The sequence below is a fragment of the Bubalus bubalis genome, chromosome 3 (genome assembly GCF_019923935.1).
Source record: "Bubalus bubalis isolate 160015118507 breed Murrah chromosome 3, NDDB_SH_1, whole genome shotgun sequence".
Taxonomy (NCBI): domain Eukaryota; kingdom Metazoa; phylum Chordata; class Mammalia; order Artiodactyla; family Bovidae; genus Bubalus; species Bubalus bubalis.
The window spans coordinates 146,492,138-146,512,688 of NC_059159.1; the positions used below are offsets into that span (position 1 = coordinate 146,492,138).

The window sequence follows — 20,551 nt, forward strand, 5'->3', positions numbered from 1 at the left end:
TTGTTCTACTGGCTGAGCACTGTTTACTTGCACCAATTCACATCAGGGTGTTAATTGTGGACAATGCTTAATAGTTACTCCCTTTCCAGGGCCATCCAGGCTGTCATCAGAAGGATCAGAAGGAAGGACTCTGGAAGGGAGGATAACAGCTGGAATTCAGATAAGAAGGTAGTCCAGGTCCTGGGAAGCTCACCAATGTGTAAGAGTGTGTGTGTGTGTGTGGGGGTGGGGGTGGGGTGGGGAGATAATTCCTTTCTCCTTACTTCCCCTTTCTCCAGCTTCTTTTCCCCACTCTCACCTAGTCCCTCCCAGCTAAGGCCCAGCTTTGGGCATTGCTCAGGCTGCAGTTGAGGGGTCACCTGTAGAGGGAAGCTGGGCAACAATGTGAAGGCAGATTTTGACTCAACAGAAGAGAGGGCTTCAACTGAGCTGCCTACAAGTGGAGCAAGTGACCCTTAGGAGCTGTAGGCCTTGGTAGGGTACCTGTCAGGGATGCTTCTGTGAAGTGAGCTGGACCAGGTTTCCTGCCCCAAATCTGGAATTCTGTGCTTGTGGCAGCCAGCATCTCCTAGCACCATACAGGGAGGATGGGGAAGGCCAAGAGAGTGAGGGAGCACAGACAGGTTCCTTACTTTGAATTAGGAGCCAGCTCTGCTCTAGCATCCTGAAATGATCTCAGATGCCCAAAGTATACAGCAGCTGGGTAGCAGGCCGGGGACAGTCTGCTATAGAATGCCTTGGGAAAAGATTCCTCAGAGCCAGGGCCTGAACCCCTCACCCTCCACCCCACAAAGACCCTGACCGTCATAGGTGAGATGGAATGACCACTAGCCCAGAGCAACATGGCAGCCCTCTCCTCCTATATCCTTGTTGCCACCAGCAGAACTCAGCAGTTTGGGACACAGACAGGAGGCCTGGGGCCTAATGTCCTTCCTGTGCGTTAGGTCTCCCAGGCCTGGGAGCTCCCACCAGGGCTCCTGGGCAGCTCAAATTCCAGGTAACCTCTTCCTCTTCATAGAGCTGACCTGTGCCGGCATGCTTCTGGATCCTTTGAACTATGTCCTCCTCTTGAGGGCTCAGCATCAAGGGAAGTCCACAGATCTTGTGAAGGAGGGAGTGCAGTCCCCAGCCAGGAATAAGGGAGAAAGGGAAGTTGTATTCCAGCCAGAAACTCAGTTGGGAAGGTAGGAGGGAGGAGGGAACAGGAGGAACAGCCCCCAAGCTGCCCCCCTGCTCTGCTGCTTATCAGAAGAAACTTAAGAGTCAAGTAGTTGCTCCTCTGCCTTCTTAACCAGGAAGGACGTCTTCCTTCTCCTCCTCCAGGGTCTCACCCCACACCCAGGGGTCTCCCAGACCTGCCTTCCCCTTGCATCCTCGGGCCACCTTCTACTCGGGGAATCCCCTGACCCACCTTCTTCCAGGTGACTGTCTTCCAGCTCACCTTCTCCCCTTCAGGGGTCTCCTAGCCCACTTTCTCCCTTGGCAGGGTCTTCCCAGCCCACTCTCTCTCCCTGCAGGTCCCCCGACCCACCTTCTCCCGGCAGGGTCTTCTGGTCCCTCTTCTCCCCCAGCACGGTTCCCCTGGACCACTTTCTCCCCCGGCAGAGGGGTACCCCGGCCCGCCTTCCCCGCGGTCCCCGGCCCGCCTTCCCGCGGCGGGAGCGGCGGCCCTGGCTGGCGGGCGGAGGCGGCGCCACCCGGGGCGCTGACGTAGAGGCCGCTCGGCGGCCGGGGGTCCCTTCGGTGGGGCCGCGGCTCCCCGCCCGCCGCCCCCGCGCGTCCATTCCCTTTTGTGTCCCGCGCGCGGCCCGCTCCCCGCGCACACTCGCGCCCTGCGCCCCGCGGGCCGGCGGGCGGCTCCCGGCGCGGCCCTGCACCGCGCGCCCCGCTTTGTGTGGACGCGCCGGCCGGGTGCGCGCGGGCTGTCGTGCGCCCCCGGCCCCGTCCCCGGCCCCGGCTCCGGCCCCGGCCCCGGCCCCGGCCCCCGCCCGGCCCGGCCCGCCCGGCCCGACCCGGGAGCGCAGCGCGGGCCGAGGGGCGGGCGGGCGGCGCGCGAACATGGCGACGGTGCCCGTGTACTGCGTCTGCCGGCTCCCCTACGACGTTACCCGCTTCATGATCGAGTGCGACGCCTGCAAGGACTGGTTCCACGGCAGGTGAGCGCGCAGCCGCCCGGCCCCGGCCCTGGCCCCGATCCCCGGCCCCCGGGCCCCAGGCCCCCGGCCCCCGGCCCCGGCCCGGTCCGGTGAGCGCCCTGCAGGCCCCCGCCCGCCGCCTCCCGCCGGCCGCGCGCCCTTTTGTGCCCGGGGCGGGGGCCGGGGGCCGGGGCCGGTCGGGCGCCCCTCACCGCCGCCGCGCACAAAGCGGGTCCGCGGGGGGCGGCGGGCGGGGGCCGGGCCGGGAAGTTGGGGCGCCGAGCAGGCCGGACCGCCTGACAGCGGGCCCGCGGAGGCCGGGCTCCCGAGGCCCAGGCCCGGCGCCTCCCCCGCGAAGTTGCAGGAACTTTCCCCGCGCGGGCCCGGGAGACGCGCGAGTGGCGGGCTCGGACGCCGGCGGGGCTGGGACGGACGTGGGGCCCGGCCAGGTGGCGGCGGCGCGCCCACCCTCCGCCGCAGCCCGGAGCTCCGGCACCTTGTCCGGGAGGCAGGGACCCCTGCCCGGCCCCAGCGGGGCTCCTGGACCCGGCCGGCCTGCACATCCCCGGCAGGCGTGTGGGTGACAGAATGGTGGGTCTGTCTGGGTGTTGTGGCTTTGCCGCCTCCTCTTTGGCCGTCACGTTTCCCCGTTCCCTTCCTCTGTGTTCCAGACACAGGCCCACCCTGGTTTTGACTTGACCTTCTGCTCTCAGAGGAAGATGGGGTGGGGGGAGGTGAAGCTTGGCCTTTGCCCGTGACCATGACCTGGCCCTGTGCCGAGTTTTCAAAAGCCAGAGGCCCCTTCCCACCCAGAAGTAAGTGGCGGAGGAGGAAGAGGAGGTGATCCTGGTGCCCAAACTGCTCCAACAGGTTCTTCTGTGTTTGGGCCTCAGCGGAACCGCCAGAGGCTGGCCAGGGTAGTGTGCCCTCCTAGCTCCAGTCTTAGACCCAGCAGGAGCAGGGCTGGGGGCAGGAGACTGTGTGTGTGCTGGTAAGTGGTCCCTCAACTTCCAGAGAGATGAGCCCCTCACCCCCCACCCCGGTTTTAACTGTGGATGGGCGAGTGGCCCTTAAAGGTAGGTTGTGCTATCTACTTCTGACAGTTTGCATGTGTGGGGCTAGGCAGCCAGATGTGACAGGGCTTGCTTAGGTTGGTCAGTGCCAAGCCTGAGTCCTAGCTCAGTGCCTGTGCCAGGGACACCAGTGAGGAGGGCTGAGACTCCATGGGATAGGAACTCCCAATGAGATCGTGGGGCTCCTGGGCTGCCTTCCCAGGACTGTGGAGACCCTGCAGAGCAGTGGAGGCTGGAGTATGGGCATTGGGGTCTGCCCAGAACAGTGCTGCTATGCACACCCACCAGTTGGCATCCTCTCAGAGTTCATGGCTGGATCAAGGGTGAGAGCTGCCATATGATCGTTCATGGCTCCTCAGGTCCAGAGATGCTGAGAAGCTGGCCGGGAGTGCCCTTAAAGTGGTGAGACCTCTCCCTCCTCCCCTACCCCTACCCAGGGCCTGCAAGCCTGCCCAAGGTGCCCGGGCTGGAGGACTGTGAGGGCCTGGGAGGACCCTTGCCTGGCTTCCCTCCTTTGAGTTGGGCAGGCAAAGCCAGTTCTGAGCTGGACTTTGAGAAGGGGCGTAGTGAGTGGGAGGAGCAGAGGGGGTAGGGAGAGACCTGGGAATGAGAGCGAGCAGGGGAAAGGGGCTGAGGGCTGGGATGGTGGCATTTATTGAATTGGCTTAGGTAGAGACAGGGAGAAAGATGCGCCCTGACACCTCAAAGGGGATGTTTTGGGGAAGTCTTCTCTCTTTATTTCTTTTTTCTCATTTGAAGTCTTTGATTTAATCTGATATACACACAGATCATTTGACCAGCACAGATTAGTTTCCACCTATGTGGGGTCACCCTACGGTCTGAAAGGGGCTGTGCTTCCCTCGTGCCATGGGGCACATCTTCTCTGTGTGTAATCAACGGTCCTTTACAGAAGTGAGTGAACCCTGAGGGGCCAGAGCACCTCCTGTAGTGCTTAGTCCCCTGAGTGGCTCAGGGGAGGTGCTGTGTTGGGAGAACACAGGGTCAGAGTTTGGGACCATTGTTGGCGAGGCTGGACAAGGCTATATGCGGCCCTCACACCCCTGGGCAAACCTCCCACCTCTCCTGTCATGACCCTTCTCCACTGTGACAGAAAGGTGTATGACATGATCCACAATGTTTCCAAATCTCCAGATATTCCTGGTTGGATGACCCTCTACTCTTTTCAGATTCATGTACCATCTGTACTGTTGTTCACTTCATATTCAACCATCTCAACTCACTTTCTAAAAGTTTGAATACTTTGTAACTTTTTGTGTTGAGAGAATTTGAAGAGTTACAAAAAAAGGTACAGTTTCCCTGTACCCCACACCCTGCCTCCCCTGAAGTTAACATCTTATCAAATTATGTTGCAAACATAGAAACAGGCAGAAGCACTGGGGCCGCACTGCTAACCAAACTTCAGGCCTTGGGCAGATTTATTTAGTTCCAGGACCCCACATTGCATTTCACTCTGGTGTCTCCTTACTCTCCTGAATCTTTCTGTTCCAAGGAAACTTCGTATCATTCCCTGAAATAGAACATTAGTATAACTTGCTGTAGACAGTACTTGTAAAAATAAACATAACTGAAAGTAACAGGCTCCCTCTTGTTCCACCTGTGACCCTTCACATCCCTGCAATGAACCCCTCTTTGGATGGATTGGAAGGGGGTCTCTGAAGTTACTTTCCCTCCCAGTGGCCAGCTCTTTGCTGGTAGGACTCCAGTAGCAGTGCCGGCTGAGATAATGGTTGGGGCAGTCTCCTTCCATAGGGGAAGAACCTGCTCCCAGGATGTGTCCACCCTGGCAGGAAGCCTGGAGAACCCTGACTACCCCTTCTGGCATTCTCTGCGGCAGTCTTTCTGCTGGACCGAGCTGGTACTTGGGCAGCCAGGAAGGCAGGAGCTTGTGTTCCACTCTGTCTTGACCATGACTGGTCACTCCGGGGGCTAGGATAACTTGTCAACCCAATCTGCCTTCCTTGCACCCACTGCAGTGTCACCTGGAAATTGATTGACTAGGAAGGGATGGATTTTGTGGCTGGGTGTCCTCAGAGCTGTCTTACCTGTCTGAGCAGATATGGCACTGCTCAGGCATTGGGAACCTTCCTCCTCAACTGGGGTGCCACAGAGCCAGAAACGGGGGCCAAGAGATGGGGGGCTTCTCATGCTTGTGCCTCCTGCCAGACCCTGTGTGTCTACCTTTGGCAAGTCGTCTGACTCTAGACCAGTAAGTAGCTCTAGGGAGTGACCTGGACATCTCACCTTTTCATCATCTTGATGTGAAGAGTCTCTGTGGAAAACAGAAATGATTCTGTTGAAATATCAGAGATCCTGAAGCTTCCTGACCCTTGTTAAATTCCTGTTGTATTGAGCTTGAAGGGTTTTTGGAAGCATAATCAGTAAAGTTGATTTTAAAGAGTTTGAAAGCTGAGGTGCTGTGCCAGTCCTTTAGAGGCGGAAGTTCCATTTATTCCTCAGCAAGTACCATGGGGTGCGTGTTCTGTGTGGGGTGCAGTGCTAGCTTTGTGGTTTCCTGGGGTAAGAAGGCAGATCCCCTTGCCTCTTACAGGTTTTCTTCTGTGGGAGTCAAACTTGTGGGCTGGGAGTTCCATCCCAGCCTGGGGAGTGTTTCAGAGCTGAAGGAAGCACTGTGTGGGGCAGGGAGGTGCATCAGGGACAGCCTGCAGGTGTGGCTGAAGACAGGAACCACTCTGGGGCACTGAGCAGAGCAGTGGTAGGAGGGGACTGAGGACTTGACAGGGATCCTCTGGATGCTGTGCACGTAGCTGGGGAAGAGGACGGGGACAGGAGTCCCTGCCCAGATGAGAGGGGACAGGCAGGACCTGGGGTGAGGACTGGGGTGGGGAGAAGGGGTTGAATTCTACAGGTACTCTAAGGTGGGCTGGCAAGACTTGCCTGGTATAGATCCCCTCTGATTCCTGCGTTTGTCCTGCCATCTGGACTCCACGTGCCTTCCTCGCCAGGGCCCTATCTCTGTGCCCATCCTCCCCAGGACTGGTTGGCCTTTGTGGGCTTTTGCCATTTCTTTCACCCCACCCAGCCTTAAGCTTTTTAGGGCAGATCCTCTTCCTGGGTCCTTGGCCCTCATGGCTGCTCAGTACCACGAGTGGGATGGTGGCTGGCTCTGTTGGCCAGCGAACTGTGTGCACTTGGAGAGAAAGAAGGGCTTGCCAGGGCTCAGGCCTCAGTGCCGCAATCTGGGAGAGCAGAGCTGACAAATCTTCTAATGTGAGATCCCTTAATATAGTGGGAAGTGCCATTCACATGGCGACCGAGTTGTGGCATGTTTGACGTGGTTAGGAATAATGATTTGTCATTTTAAAATGAAGAATTCTCACTGAATGAGCTTAAGAAGTTCCAGAAGAGGTTGGGGGAATGTCCTGCCAAATTATAGAGGGCAGAACAGATATCCCCTGTCCATCGATCCTTTCCAAATGAGATGAAACTCAAAGGAAGCCACTTGGAGCTCATGGTAATCACCAGAATGTTTGCTTTTGTTGAAAATATTGGCCTGGAAGCATACTTGATGTGAGCCTCTGCACTGCAGCCTGCATTTGTTTGGGGCCTCTTGGGCTTAGGTGCGGCTGCAGATGGCCTGAGTTCGGGCAAAGTTTGGGATACTTGAAGCGGACCCTGCCACACTCAGTACCATCTGTGGGTCCGTCCCCTCACCTCTGTGATCATGGCCCCTGGCCACGTGCAGGGCCTTTTTCCAAAATAATGAGAAGTTTTGCTGTTAGGAGGGAGTGTTGGCCAGAAAATAATGTTCCACAACAAAGTATGCTAGAAGAATCCAACTGCTAAGATTCCGGTGTGGGTCAAGCAAAGCTGTTAAGTGACTGATGTGACTAGTAGCACTGCAGGGCTCACGCTCTGTCTGGCCTTTGTGGTGTCAGGATTAGTTCCCAATCATCCTTTTTTATTGGATGGTGGTGGGCCAGGCGGGCCACCTTGGCCTCCCATTTCTAGCAGAGAGAGAGGGCCCTTGTCTCCTCACCCACTGCTGGTGTACGCATCTCTGCCAGGGGTGGGGGCAGAAGTGGCATTTGGCATATTCTGGCTCAAGTGTGCTGAAAACTCCATACCTGTCCATGGGTTTGAAAATGCAGTGTGGATAGAGATATCTTCGCAGCAGAAAGGCCACATCCGGTGGCAGGTAGGGAAGCTGGGCTCTCTGCAGCACCCTTGGTGTCTCAGGTGTACCCAGCAGCCCCCTGGCCTCCCACTTAGAGCCATGTCTCCATCTCTGCACCTTGCCTCCATGTCTCACTCCGGCTCCATTCCCTACTCCTGTCTGTCTCAGTTCTCAGCTTTTTGGCTTGGTGGTGAGGCTAACAGCGCTCTTTGGAATGGGTCTTGGCCCTGTGGTTTAGGGTACAGGGTCTCTTCACTTCCCCCCAAAGTGTTGGGTCATCTGTAGACAAACGTAGTTAGAATTCCAGCCAGTGACTGGCTTTGCCTCTAAGCATAAGAACTGAAGGTCGTTGTGGTGTTTGTCCAGGCAAATGGAGAAACAAGCCTTTCATCCTTTTTTAAAAATTAGGGTGAAATTCACATACCATGAAATTAACTGTTTTATAAGTTTTAGTCACTCAGTTGTGCCCAGCTCTTTGCGACCCCATGGACTGCAGCCCACTAGGCTCCTCTGTCCATGAGATTTTCCAAGCAAGGATACTGGAGTGGGTTGCCATTTCCTTCTCCAGGGTATCTTCCCAACCCAGGGATTGAACCCGGGTCTCCTGCACTGCAGGCAGATTCTTTACTGACTGAGCTACAAGGGAAGCCCCTAGTGCACGGTGAATAGCATTTAGTACATTCAGGACATTTCGCGGCTGTCACCTCTGTCTAGGTTGTGAACATTTTTATCACCCCAAAAGAAAACCCATTAGACAACTTCCCCATTCCTCCTCCCGTCAGTCCTGGACAACCTCCCATCTATTTCCTGTCCCTATGGGTTTATCTATTCTGGACATTTCATATAGATGGAATCATACTATATGTAATCTTCTGTGTCTGTCTTCTTTCACTTAGCATAATGTACTTTTAGGATCATCCACATTGTGGTGTGTATCAAAACTTCGTTGATTTTTTATGGCTGAATAATACTCCACTGTAAGGATATACCACAGTTTGTATATACATTCATCTGTTTAGGGTTATTTGGGCTTTTTCCACCTATGGCTATTGTCAGTAGCGGTGCTGTGAACATTTGTGTACAAATATTTGTTTGAAGACTTGTTTTCAATTGTTTAGGGAATTGCTGGGTCATATGACTAGTCTATGTTTAACTTTTTGAGTAACCAGCAAACTGTTTTTCCACAGCAGCTGCACCATTTTACATTCTTACCATCAATGTGGGAGCAATCTGATTTCTCTTCATCCTTACCAACACGTTGTTTTCTATTTTTAAAATTATGGGCATCCTAGTGGGTGAGAGGTGGTATCTCATTATGATTTTGGTTTGCATTTCCATAATGGCTGATGATGTTGAATATGTTCTCATGCACTTGTCCATTTACATATCTTCTTTGGAGAAATGTCTGTTGAAACAGGTTGCCCATTTGAATTTATTTTTTTTTAATTTTAAGAGTTCTTTATATATTCTGGACAATAGACCCTTATCAGATACAAAATTTGCACGTGTTTTCCATTCGATGGGTTGTCTTTTCACTTCTGTGTTAATGCCCACTGATGCACAAATATTTTTAATTTTGGTGAAGTCTAATTTGTCTTTTTCTTCTGTTGCTTGTGCTTTTGGTGTTATATCTAAGAATCCATTGCCAGATCTGGAGGTCATGAAGATTTACCCCTTTGATTTCTTCTAAGAGTTTTACAGTTTTAGCTCTTATATTTAGTTTTTGACTCATTGTCAGTTGATTTTTATATATGATTTGAAATAGGGATCCAACATCATTTGTTTGCATGTGGGTGTCCAGTTGTCCCAGAGCCACTTGTTGGAAAGACTATTTTTTCCCTATGAAAGTCTTGGTGGCCTTGCTGAAAATTGTTTGACCATATCCACGAGGATTTAATTCTGTACTCTCTTCCATTCCACTGGTCTGTGTGTCTGTCCTCCTGCTAGCACCACACTGTTTTGGTTACTGTAGCTTTGTAGTAATTTGGAAGTGGGAGACTTCCAACCTTGTTCTTTTAAAAAATTTTTTTTTGAAATTTTGGGACTCCTTGCAAATTCCATATAAATTTGAGAATTGGCTTCTCCATTTCTGCAAACAGGGCTTTTGGAATTTTGACAGGGATTGCGTTGAATCTGTCGATTGCTTTGGGTAGTATTGACATCTTAGTATTATATCTTCTGATGTATGAGCATGGGGTGTCTTTCCATTTATTTAGATTTAGGTATTCCCTGATTACTTTCAGCAATTTTTTGTAGTTTTCAGTGTACAAGTTTTAAATTTCTTGATTAAGTTTATTCTTAGGTACCCCATCCTCTTGGATGCAACTGTAAGTAGGATTGTTTCTGTAATATCTTTTTTGTATTGTTTGTTGCTAGCGCTTTTACACATTTTAATTTTTTTTTTTAAATCACCTTTTAACATGTGGCAGTGAAATTTCCTGAACCAGACATGCTTGGGTGCAGGTGCTGAGGTATGCACATGCTCAGCTGCTCGCCTTTGGATGTCATGTGTCCAGAGTGTCTGCATGCCCAGGGAGGAGTGCTACTTTCCTTTTTAATCTTAAGTGTTCATTGAGCCTTCCCTCTGTCACATCCTGGGTTAGGCATTTTTCATACACATGTGGTGGGGGTGCTTCTTGTGTTGTCTGGGGATTGCCATGCAGGTCTCTGTATCCTTTATGGTGACCGTTAAGGAAGTTACAACTGAGTAGTCAGGGCTTGCTGCTGGGCTTGTAGTGTATGTGGCCTTGCTGACCTTCCCACTGCCTCTGAGTGCTTGGTGGTGGTGGGCCTTTCTGATTGAGAGGCAAGCAAGCTGAGGCTAGAAAGATCAGCTCTCTGAGGTCAACACTACACATGATAGGCTGGGATGACAGCAGCTCCCTCTACCAATGCCCCTTCATTGATGTTAATGACAAGGTTCAGTGCCTGGGACCCCAGAAGGCGAGAGTTCCCAGCAGTTGTGAAGCTGTGGGTTGGGTCAGCCCTGCTCCTTGGGCTGAGCAGCGCGTGAGGGTAGCGAATAAGCTCCTGGGATGGTAGTGCAAGCTGCTGACTAAACCATGAGCCTTATGCTGGGGTAGGCTGCTTGCCCAGGAAACTTTGGGCACAGTCTGGCTGGGTGCATCTGGGTCTGGGTCCCTCCAGTAGGGTGCCGTTTTCTGCTTCACATAGAAGTGCAGAGTGGAACTCATTTCTTGTGCTCTACACAGCATGGGCTGGGCACAGGTCCCATGGTGCTGGATAAGTGTGAGTGGCTGGATAGGCCTTGGAGACTGCCCTGGGGCCAGGTCTGAGCTCATAGATGCCTCCCCCTGGGACAGCCAGACTTAACGCTGGTAATCCCAGACTGATGCATGATCAGCCCAGCTACATGGACTCTGATACTTGAAAATCTTTTTGTAACTTTGTGACTTTGCCTCTCATTTTATCCAGCCCCTAAGAACTGCCCCCAGATCAGAGTCTGGATGTGAATTCCAGCAAAGTTGGGCTGGAAGGGGAGTGAGAAAGTGCTTTCTGGGAACAGTGGGGGCACATAGGCCCTTCCCTGCCCAGGCTCCATCTCACCACCCTCCTGGGCTGACTTGCTGTCACCTGGAGAGATGACACAGGTATAGGTGTTCAGCCCCCATCTCCTGCAGAAGAGGCTGAGGCCTGGGGCCCTGTGCAGTATGACTCTGGGCATCCTGGGACAATCAAGAAAACTGCAGCCTGATCCAGTCTGCCTCCCAGATGAACAAGGCCCAGGGAGGTGTGCAGTGAGCTCCCCAAGAGGACTCCCCAGACCCTGTGCGGAGGGAGATCGCATGACAGCCTGTGAAGCAACACGGGGTGTGCATCAGAGCTCGGATGGGTTCTCACTAAACATCCTTCTGCTGACATTTGCAAAACTCCAGGGTTAGTTGCCTTTGTTGGTACTTATGGAATCTCTTTCCTGGAAATTTAAGATAACTATGGCTAATCTCCCAGCTGTTTTGGAGTTATTGCTCATAAAAAAGGGGGTGCCTGGGGGTGGTGATGCCTCATTGCTCCCAGCAAGATACTTTCTGTCATCCCCTTGTTCTTCCAGCAGCTTCCCGAGGGCACCACACTTGGGTCTGCTTAGGAGAATCTGGCTTGGAGAGAGCCAGCAGCCAGCCTGGGTCACTGGCTGATAAGTGGCACGTGGGGCTTTGCCATCCTGCCTTCCCCTTGGCAAGTTCAAAGTCTGGCAGGCACTGCTTCACCCGTGCTGTTGGAGGGTGAAAGTCTTAGCTGCTGTTCGGTCTTGTGGTTCTCATGATACCCTGTTGTCATGGTGACCTTTTGATCCCAGTTTGGGTACTTATGTAGCCAACCCCTGTCCTATCCTGGTACTGCCCCGGACCTCTCCAGCATCCCTCTCAGAATCCTGGGCCCCTGTCTGCCAGAACCCCTGCCCCCTGCCCAGTGTGTAAGCATCAGGTATTTGCATTTTGGTCCCTGGCTCCAGAAGTGGAGGTGGACAGGTGAACCTGGGAGTGACTCACTAAGTGGGGGTGGGGCATCTTTGTGAGTCTAGGGGCCATGTTGTATTATATCCTCTCACTTCACTGGGCCACAGCTAGGTGTGGGACTAGGGCTCTGAAGACCTTGTACCTAGGTTGCCTCAAAAGCTGTACTTTCCCAGACCCTGCACCATGTCCCAGTCCTGCCCATCTGGTCCCCTTCTCCAGCTTCCCAGGGCATGTGGTTCCTTTCCTTTGCTCCACAGACAGTGTGACGCTCTGGAATAGAAGGTGGGTGTTGGTGGGACCAGAGAGCACCATGTGGCTCTGCTCCTCCTGGCGCTTAGCGGCCGAGGTCCAGAGATGCAGCCCTGCCTGATCCTTCTGCAGAGTAGCCGTCCCAGCCTCAGGGCTGTGAAAAAACCAAGTGCTGGATTGAAGCTTGGAGAAAGAGGCGGACAGATCTGCATTCAATTTGAGAAAAAACTTTTTGATAATTGAAATTGGCCCTAGGCTGGACTGTCTGGGGAAATATACCATGCACGTTAAAGCAGGATCTCTCCAGTGGGGCTCTGTGGACACTGGGACCAGAAAGTTCTTTGCGGGATATGGAGCAACCCTGGCCTCTGCCTACTAATCCAGGAGCACCGCCCCTCAGTTGTGACCTCAGTTGTGACCGCCCCTCAGCAAAAGTGCCTCTAGGCATAGGCTGATGTCCTTCGGGAGATACAGTTGTCCCTGGTGGAGGAGAAGAGGTGACTGAACATCTGCAGAAACATATTCACTTTTGTTGGGTGGAAAATGGAGCTTCTGACCCCTTTTCTTTTTTTATGTTTATTGTGATAGGAATAACTGCATTTATTCGCTTAAAAATAGTTATTTGAACAAATTTGCAAGTGGAATACTAGGACCTGGCTTTTTAAAAAGGAGTGCGAAGGAATCGGTAGTGAAAAGTTATCTTCTCTCCAGAACCAACTCGATTGCAGCTCTTTAGGAAAAGCTCCAGGGAGATTTCTGTTTATACAGCGTTTGTGTGGCACAGCCGCCCCCCTCCCTTTCCTCAGGCACACAGGCGCATAGGCGCATGCTGCGGGCACGGTTCTGCCTGGGACAGGGGTCTCACAGAGGGCTCCGTTGTGCCGTCTGCGCTCAGGGATGCATTTTCCTGACTCCTAGGTCCTGGTTGGCGTTAAGCTTTCTTCTCATCTGTAGCAACTGCAGTTTTGCGCAGGGAGCATCCTGGTACATACAGTTATGTGGTCACATGTACAACTTTATCTGTTGGATAAATCCCAAGATATAAGGCTGCTGAGTTGAAGGGGAATGCATTATAGGTTTTAAAATTGCCAGATAGGTTGTGCAGATTTCTCTACACACTAGCAACACATTTTCTGAACTTTTTGATTTTTTTTTGTCAACTCTGTCTAGAAGGTGAAAACTTGTTTATCTCACTGTGGTTTTAGAGTGCAGTTTTCATACATTATTACTTCAGTTTCTAGTTGTCTAGTTATTAACTCACTTTTAAATTCTTTTTGCCCTGCAGTTGTAGGATTTTGGAAATGGCCCTGATGCTTTCTAATAAAGACAAAGAGAGCAGATTGAATCTGAGAAGTAAAATGAGAGGCAGCCTTCTTCTGTTGCGTCAGGGCAGGGTGGGATGGGTGTCACTCCCATGCTCTCCCTCCTCCTGCTCCAGTAGTACTCTGAGCCCCTGCAAACCTTTAGGACTGGCAGAGGGTGAAAGCTCACTTGTTTGCTAAATATCCTCTCTCCCTTCCTTTTTAAAGTAATTTTATTTATTTATTTTGCTGTGCTAGGCCTTTGTTGCTGCGAAGGCTGTTCTCTAGTCGCAGCGAGCAGGGGCTGCTCACCAGTTTCAGTGCATGGGCTTCCCATTACGTGGCTTCTCTTACTGCGGAGCACAGGCTCTAGGGCGTGCGGACTTTAGTTGTTTGGCTCCCGGGCTCCAGAGCACAGGCTCAATAGTTGTGATGCACAGGCTTAATTGCTCTGTGGCATGTGAGTTTTTCCTGGATCAGGGATCGAACCCATGTCTCCTTCACTGGCAGGTGGATTCTCTGCCATTGAGCCACCAGGGAAGCACCCCCTGCCACCTCTCCTTTCCTTTTGAGTCTTATTGTGAGGTCAGCCTCATTTGCTTTTATTTCTTTAAGAACTTTTATTTTAGACTTGTTTTAGGTTTGTAGAAAATTTGCAGCCTTGGTTGAGTTTGTGCATACTCTGGCTTAGTTTCCCTGATTGTTAGCGTCTCACATCACTGCCCTACCCTGGTCACAGAGCAGGAGTTCATGTTGTTCCATTGCCATACACTCCCAACTCCTGGTCCTCCCCACAGAACCAGGTTTGCTGGAGGCCTTGCGTGCCTTGTCGTGGCCTCTCAGATCCCTTTGTCCTCTGATCCTGACACTGAAGACCCTCCAGAGTTTGTGTACCTTTGAGGAACCATGTCTCCGGCTTGTGTGACTTCCTTGTGGCACCTTCACACACCCCTAAACCTGGGTCCCCAGCCCCAACATGGGCACTCTAACTGCTCTTGGGGCTGTCTGTGATCCTCTGAGAGAGCTGGGCATCACTCAGCAGCCCCATGGTGGTCCCTGCAGCAAAGACATGGGCTGTATTCCACGTGGTCCTGATCACAAAGGCTGCCATTAAGGATGATGGTGCTGCTCCCCTTTCACAGTTTCTTCTAGATCTCAGACTTGTTTTGTTTTATTAGATTTCAAACTACTCTTTGGAAAAGAAAGATGTAATTAGGGTGGTCTTTTGCACCTCCCCTCTGAAAAGCTGACTGAAAGAGTGGCCGCTCCCCAACCCTTGTGCTCTGCCTTGGGGACCAATGTTACCACCATCCAGACACTTCAATGGCTCCTGCCCTCTGGACACACCATTGGAGTAGGGTGTGCGAGTGGGGGTGTCCCAGGGAGCATTTGGTCCAGCCCTCTCTTTTGCAAACAAAAAATGAAGCTCTTTCCAGACCCTGGGGCATTCCCACAGATGGGCTGGAACCCTCTTGGTTGGTTCTGCCCTTGGGAAGGCCCCCTGCCTCCAGTGCTAAGAAGCACACGTTTGAGTGCTGGAAGCCCTTTATCCTCTGTGACTTCAGTGAGTGATGACTGTGAGCCCCTATTCGCCTTGTGGTTGGGCTGCCTATCTGCAGTGGGAGCCTGTGACCAACTGGCCTTGAGTTTCTGGGGTCAGTAGGAGGTGGCCTGATGCTGTTCTGGTAGAAGCCTGCCCGCTGCTGGGTTGTCCTTCTGGAGCCTCCCCTCTCTGCCTGCCCTCCTGCCCTGTCCGCAGAGCCTCTATCACCTAGGAGGCCTAGCCAGCTCCCCGAGGTCCCTTGTTGGAATGGTGGATCTGGATCCAGCCTAACTTCAACACCCCCTGCCACCCCAGAGCTGGTCACTAGAGGCCTGAGGGATGGCAGAGCTGGGCCTGGTTGTGTCCTTGTCACTTCCCTGCTGATGCTCTGGGATTCCAGGATGCAGTTCATTTTTAAACTCCTGGGACAGTCCCTGTACAGATGGTCCCTGTGCTGGGGCCGCGGGTCTGGATGGCTCATGGTCAGAGCACCCTGTTGTACTGGGGTTCCTCTGGGAGCGGACAGTCACCTTGTGGTGCTGGCCTGTTCACTGTGATCTGCACGCACTGCGAGTTAGTGAAGGAAAAGGCTCTTGGCGAAGCCACCCAGCAGCAATTGGCAGCCTGCCATTCTGACCAGTCACTTGGCAGGAGAATCTTCAAGGCCTTTCCGGAAACATCCTGTCTGTAGGGCGGAACTATGGACACGGCCTACTGTGCTTGTGCTTGCTGGTATCGTCAGCGTCGGATGGACAGAGGACCCTGGCGCCCCTGTACAGTGAGATCTAAGGTCTTGTGTGCCTCATCTCATCCGCAGGGCCTGTTCCAGGAGCCAGGTGAGGCCCCGGACTTAGGCTGGATGTGGTCAAGCGCAGCCAGTGTCCTTTCGCCATGCTCACTGCCCAGTGGCTGTGATGGCTGCTGTTAAAGTGTCCCTTGAGGCCCAACTTGTACCCTCCTAGCCCCATGGCCTGGTCCCCTCTGGGATAGGGTCCATCACAAGGCGTATCATAAGATGCTCATCTCAGAGGGCTGCAGCACATGTCTGCTTCAGGCCCACACCTTTTTTTGTGCCTTCTGAGAGTCTGGAGCAAGGGCCCACTGGAGCCCATCCAAGTTTCCATAGCCTGATCTTTGCTTTTCTTGTCCTCTATGGTAAACACATGAACACACACATACACACACAGACACCAAAAAAAAAACAAACAAAGGACAGATATTAGAATGTTCCACCAGGATAGAAGCACACCAGTTAGTCCTCCATCCAGATGTAGCCACACTACAACCAGAGCACATCCTTCATCTGCGCTGTCACCTGGAGGGTCACAGCACAGAGCTGGATCCCAGGCCCTACCCCTAAACACCTTCCAAGGGATATGTTAGGGGCTGAGGACAGGCACCTTACCTCCCTGGGCCTAGAGTGTTATTTCTGTTGATATGACCTTGGATTGCATTTGCTCTCAGGTCAAATTTGTCTTCCCGGCCACCTTGTGAGTCTCTGAGGATTTTATCCAGATGGAAGGCTGTAATTCCCAGAGCTTGTGTTTGCTCTATATCTGCATACAATTGGTTTCCTTAGAAACTGCTGGAATAAATGCTCCAGAACCTGCTTCTGATTTTTAAAGAGGACATGCCATTTATCTGGAATATCTATTAAAAATTCACTGGGACAGGTTTAAAAATATATAAAGAGACATTTTGAATATTCACTTAATATATCAAGGATTCTACACTCTTATTAGATTGAGGGGATGATTAAATAAATTATAATGTACTCACAATAGGAAATTATTCAGTCTCAAACAGTGGATGTTTATGACAAGATTTTAATGATATAGGAAAACATTTACACTATAATATTAAATAGGAAAATAAAACAAGATGCTATATCATCTATATAGGATGTTAGTTGGTATGAATCAATTAAAACAGAAGACATGCTGGAAGAAAATGTTAAGAGGGTTGAGAGTGTTTTTTTTGCTGTTGCTTTCATACTTATCTGTACTTTTCAGCTTGTTTTCTAGGAACATAAGGTTACTTTTATAAGCAGAACTAAAATAAGCATGAAAATAAGGTTGTCAGAGTGTAGAGGTCATCCTGCCCTTCCTCGCATTTTACAGGTTTTGTAGACTATAGTAAGGCCCCTGTATATGAACAAGCTCTGTTCTGAGAGCAGGTTTGTAAGTCCAATGAATTTAGCATAGGTACCTAACTAACACAATTGGCTATACAGTACTATACTATGATAGGTTTATATTACTTTTCATACAAATAATACATAACTAACAATCACAAAAAATAAACACCATATTTTAAATCTTACAGTACAGTACCTTAAGAAGTACAGTAGTGCCAGCTATATTGCCGCTGCTTTTACTCTTGCTTCCAGACACGTTGGGCTTGAAACAGACACTGTACTACGGAACTCTATACAGTACTGTAGTGAAGTACACAAAAGTACAACTACTTGTAGAGAATGCATGCGCGTGACACTTGTGTGATTGTACGTGAGAATGCACATTCGCATCTTTGAAAGTTCTCGAGTTGAAGGTTCATATGTAGGGGACTTACTCTATAGGTTTTATAGACACTTGGGAATGAGTGTCTCCCAACCTCACAGCCACCTGGAAGCTAGGCTGAGGGCAGCCTTCTTTAGGATCCTTGACTCTGAAGGTCCTTCAAGCAACCTTTCTTCTGATGCTATCCCCCTAGCCCCCAGTAGTGCATAGTAGCCTGGCCTGCAACCTGTCTGCTGAGAAGGGGCTCCATCTGCCACCCAAGAGCCCCATCACCCCCAAGCATCTTTCTGCAAGTGGAACTTCAAGCCTCATAGGACCCTGTACCCACTTTGCATCTCCCAGGGATGGGGCCTCAGGCTAATGGGTTGAGGTAGGCCCCTCAGCTAACTAGGCTCAGTGACTGAAGCCCTGTGACCACTTCCCAAAGCAGCAGGACCATCCTGTCACCAGCTGCTCTTATGCTGGAGTGTCTCACTCTAGATGGGGACCCAAGAGTGCAGCCAGCTTTGGAGGGCAGAGCCTGTAAGCCGAGCTCCTGGTCTGTCCTCACATTTCTCTCCTTTAGACTAACTAACTAGGCTAAGCCCCTAGTTACTGCGCTCCATGTGGGGGATGAGCAAGTGGGGCCTCAGTGCCCCAAAATGTGGTTTGCAAGGCTGATGGGGGTGTGACCCAAAAGGGGGCCCTTGGGGAGATACCAGCGGACACCAGCCTTACCAGACATGCTAAAGGCACAGAGCTTTAAGCCATTACTTAGACATGCCAGATAGTTACTCATATATACTTGGATACTGCTGTGCTGCTGCTAAGTTGCTTCAGTCGTGTCCGACTCTGTGCAACCCCATAGACGGCAGCCTACTAGGCTCCCCCGTCCCTGGGATTCTCCAGGCAAGAACACTGGAGTGGGTTGCCATTTCCTTCTCTGATGCATGAAAGTGAAAAGCGAAAGTGAAGTCGCTCAGTCGTGTCCGACTGTTCGTGACCCCATGGACTGCAGCCTACCAGGCTCCTCCATCCATGGGATTTTCCAGGCAAGAGTACTGGAGTGGGGTGCCATCGCCTTCTCCACACTTGGATACTAACAGATACTAAATTATTAGAGTAACCTAAGGCCAAAGGTATGGAGAGCTACTTTCAATTGGATCTACTTTAGGAATGATAGCAAAGAATTCTGAAAATACAATGAAAGCCTTTAGGATTTGGTGTTATAGAAAATATTTCCTGACCACATTCAGTGTGTGACCATTCATTCTCAAAACGCCGGTTCTGGAACGTCCTGAGAACGCGTGCATCTGTGTGTCTGTGCACACGCCCTTTCTGAGTGTGCCAGGTGGCACTTTGCAGTGCACAGGGAAGAACACCCTGCAGATGCACCCGCCGGGCACGTGTCCCTTTCAAGTCTGTGTGTCCACACAGCTGGTTTGCACCAAATATGTGCATATTCAAAGATGCCCTATTCTATTTTCTTATACATTTTACAAAATTCAGTTTTATTCTTTCCAGCTTTATTGAGTTATAATTGACAAAATTGTAATGTATTTAAAGTGTACAGTGTGATGATCTAATATAGGTATACATTGTGAAAAGATTCCTACAATTGAGTCAATTAACATATCCATCATCTCACATAGTTAGTTCTTTTTTTTTGGTTGGAACACAAGTTTTAATCTCTTGGCAAATTTCAGTTATATAATACAGTATTATGAACGCTAGTCCTATGTTATACATTAGATCCTCAGACTTTGCCCTTTACCAGCCTCCCCCATTCCCCACAAAGATGCCTTGTCTTGGAGGGATGGTAGACCTGGGATTCCAAGATGACCCCATCAAACAGAAAGTCCACGTCCCTAAGTTAACTCACTTTCTCTACTTCACCAAGCTCATATTACTGTTAGTTTTACTCCCATCACACAGGTGATACTGTACTGTTTCAGATTTGATAACTGGTTTCTGTTTGAGTTGTGTCTGTGGCAGCCAGCAGGAGTGGACATTTTCCCAGTTGCTCACTTTCCGACCGTCCATCCTTTTGGGTGAGCTGAACCCAGCTGTTCCTGACTTTTCTTTTGAGCCAGGCTCCTCCTCTCCTGTTTTCTGGATATGGGGTCTGTGCTGAGACAGCTGCAGGGTGCTTGAAGCAGAAGAGGCAGAACCAGGTTGAGTGAGTGGCTATCCTGGGGGGCAACCTTGAACAGCTGTGGGTGAGGAGAAGTCAAGGAGCTTTGCTTGTTTCCCAGAACAGGAGGGAGGGAAACTGCATGTAGCACTGGGTCAGCAACCCAAAGGGGTCTGGAGGTGCCCACTGAGAACCAGAGCAGAGACCACCCTGTTGGGACTGGTAGCCTTGTTGGGCCTTGCCTTCTCCACCTAGCCCCACCCTGTGTTGCACCTGGCAGATACTGGGGCTCTGGAAATGATGAGCAGGCTGTCAGGTGTGGCTGAGACCTCTAGAGAAGTGAAGTGAAGTGAAGAAAAGTCGCTCAGTCGTGTCCGACTCTTTGCAACCCCATGGACTATAGCCCACCAGGCTCCTCAGTCCATGGGATTTTCCGGGCATGAATACTGGAGTGGGTTGCCATTTTCTTCTCCAGGGGATCTGCCCGACCCAGGGATTGGACCCGGGTCTCCCTCATTGTAGCAGATACTTTACTGTCCAAGCTGCCGGGAGAAGGTGACGTCAAATACTTTCCCAGCCCTAAAGTCCTGCATTTCTTGAATGTGATTGTTTTCTATGGTTGGATGGGTCTGTTCTGGGGAGAGAGAGGGTGTCAGACCATCGCAGCTGGCCCCTAGAGCTTTGAGGAGCTGGTAGGCAGGGCCAATGGGTAGACTTGTTCTAGCTTCTTGGGGGCTTCCCTCCTGGGGTGATGCTGATGCCGACAACTGAAGGTGTGTCTCTGGATGGAGTTAGGGAAATTCTGCCTGAGAGTCTCAGAATTTCTGCCGAGTCCTAAAAAAATTAAAAAGTGCCTGGCTCTGAGGTACTGGGTGGTGTGCAGCAGGTGTGCATTCTGGGACCTTTGTTCTGTTTCCTCTTTGCTCTTGGACCCCCACCTGCTGGCCATGGGAAGGGGGAAGGCAGAGCTCCGGAAGGAAGGCGAGC

The 20,551-nt window shown here is 51.4% G+C and overlaps 1 protein-coding gene across 2 annotated transcripts in view; it reads left to right on the forward strand.

Annotated features, from left to right (window-relative positions):
- Positions 1-1,994: 1,994 nt before the first annotated feature.
- Positions 1,995-20,551, forward strand: part of PHF2 (PHD finger protein 2) — a 91,590-nt gene continuing 73,033 nt past the window's right edge. For both annotated transcript variants that reach the window (XM_044940302.2, XM_025282082.3), the window contains exon 1: positions 1,995-2,156. In XM_044940302.2, coding sequence (XP_044796237.1) covers positions 2,059-2,156 — 98 coding nt within the window. In that variant the 5' untranslated portion in view covers positions 1,995-2,058. The remainder of the gene's footprint in view (positions 2,157-20,551) is intronic.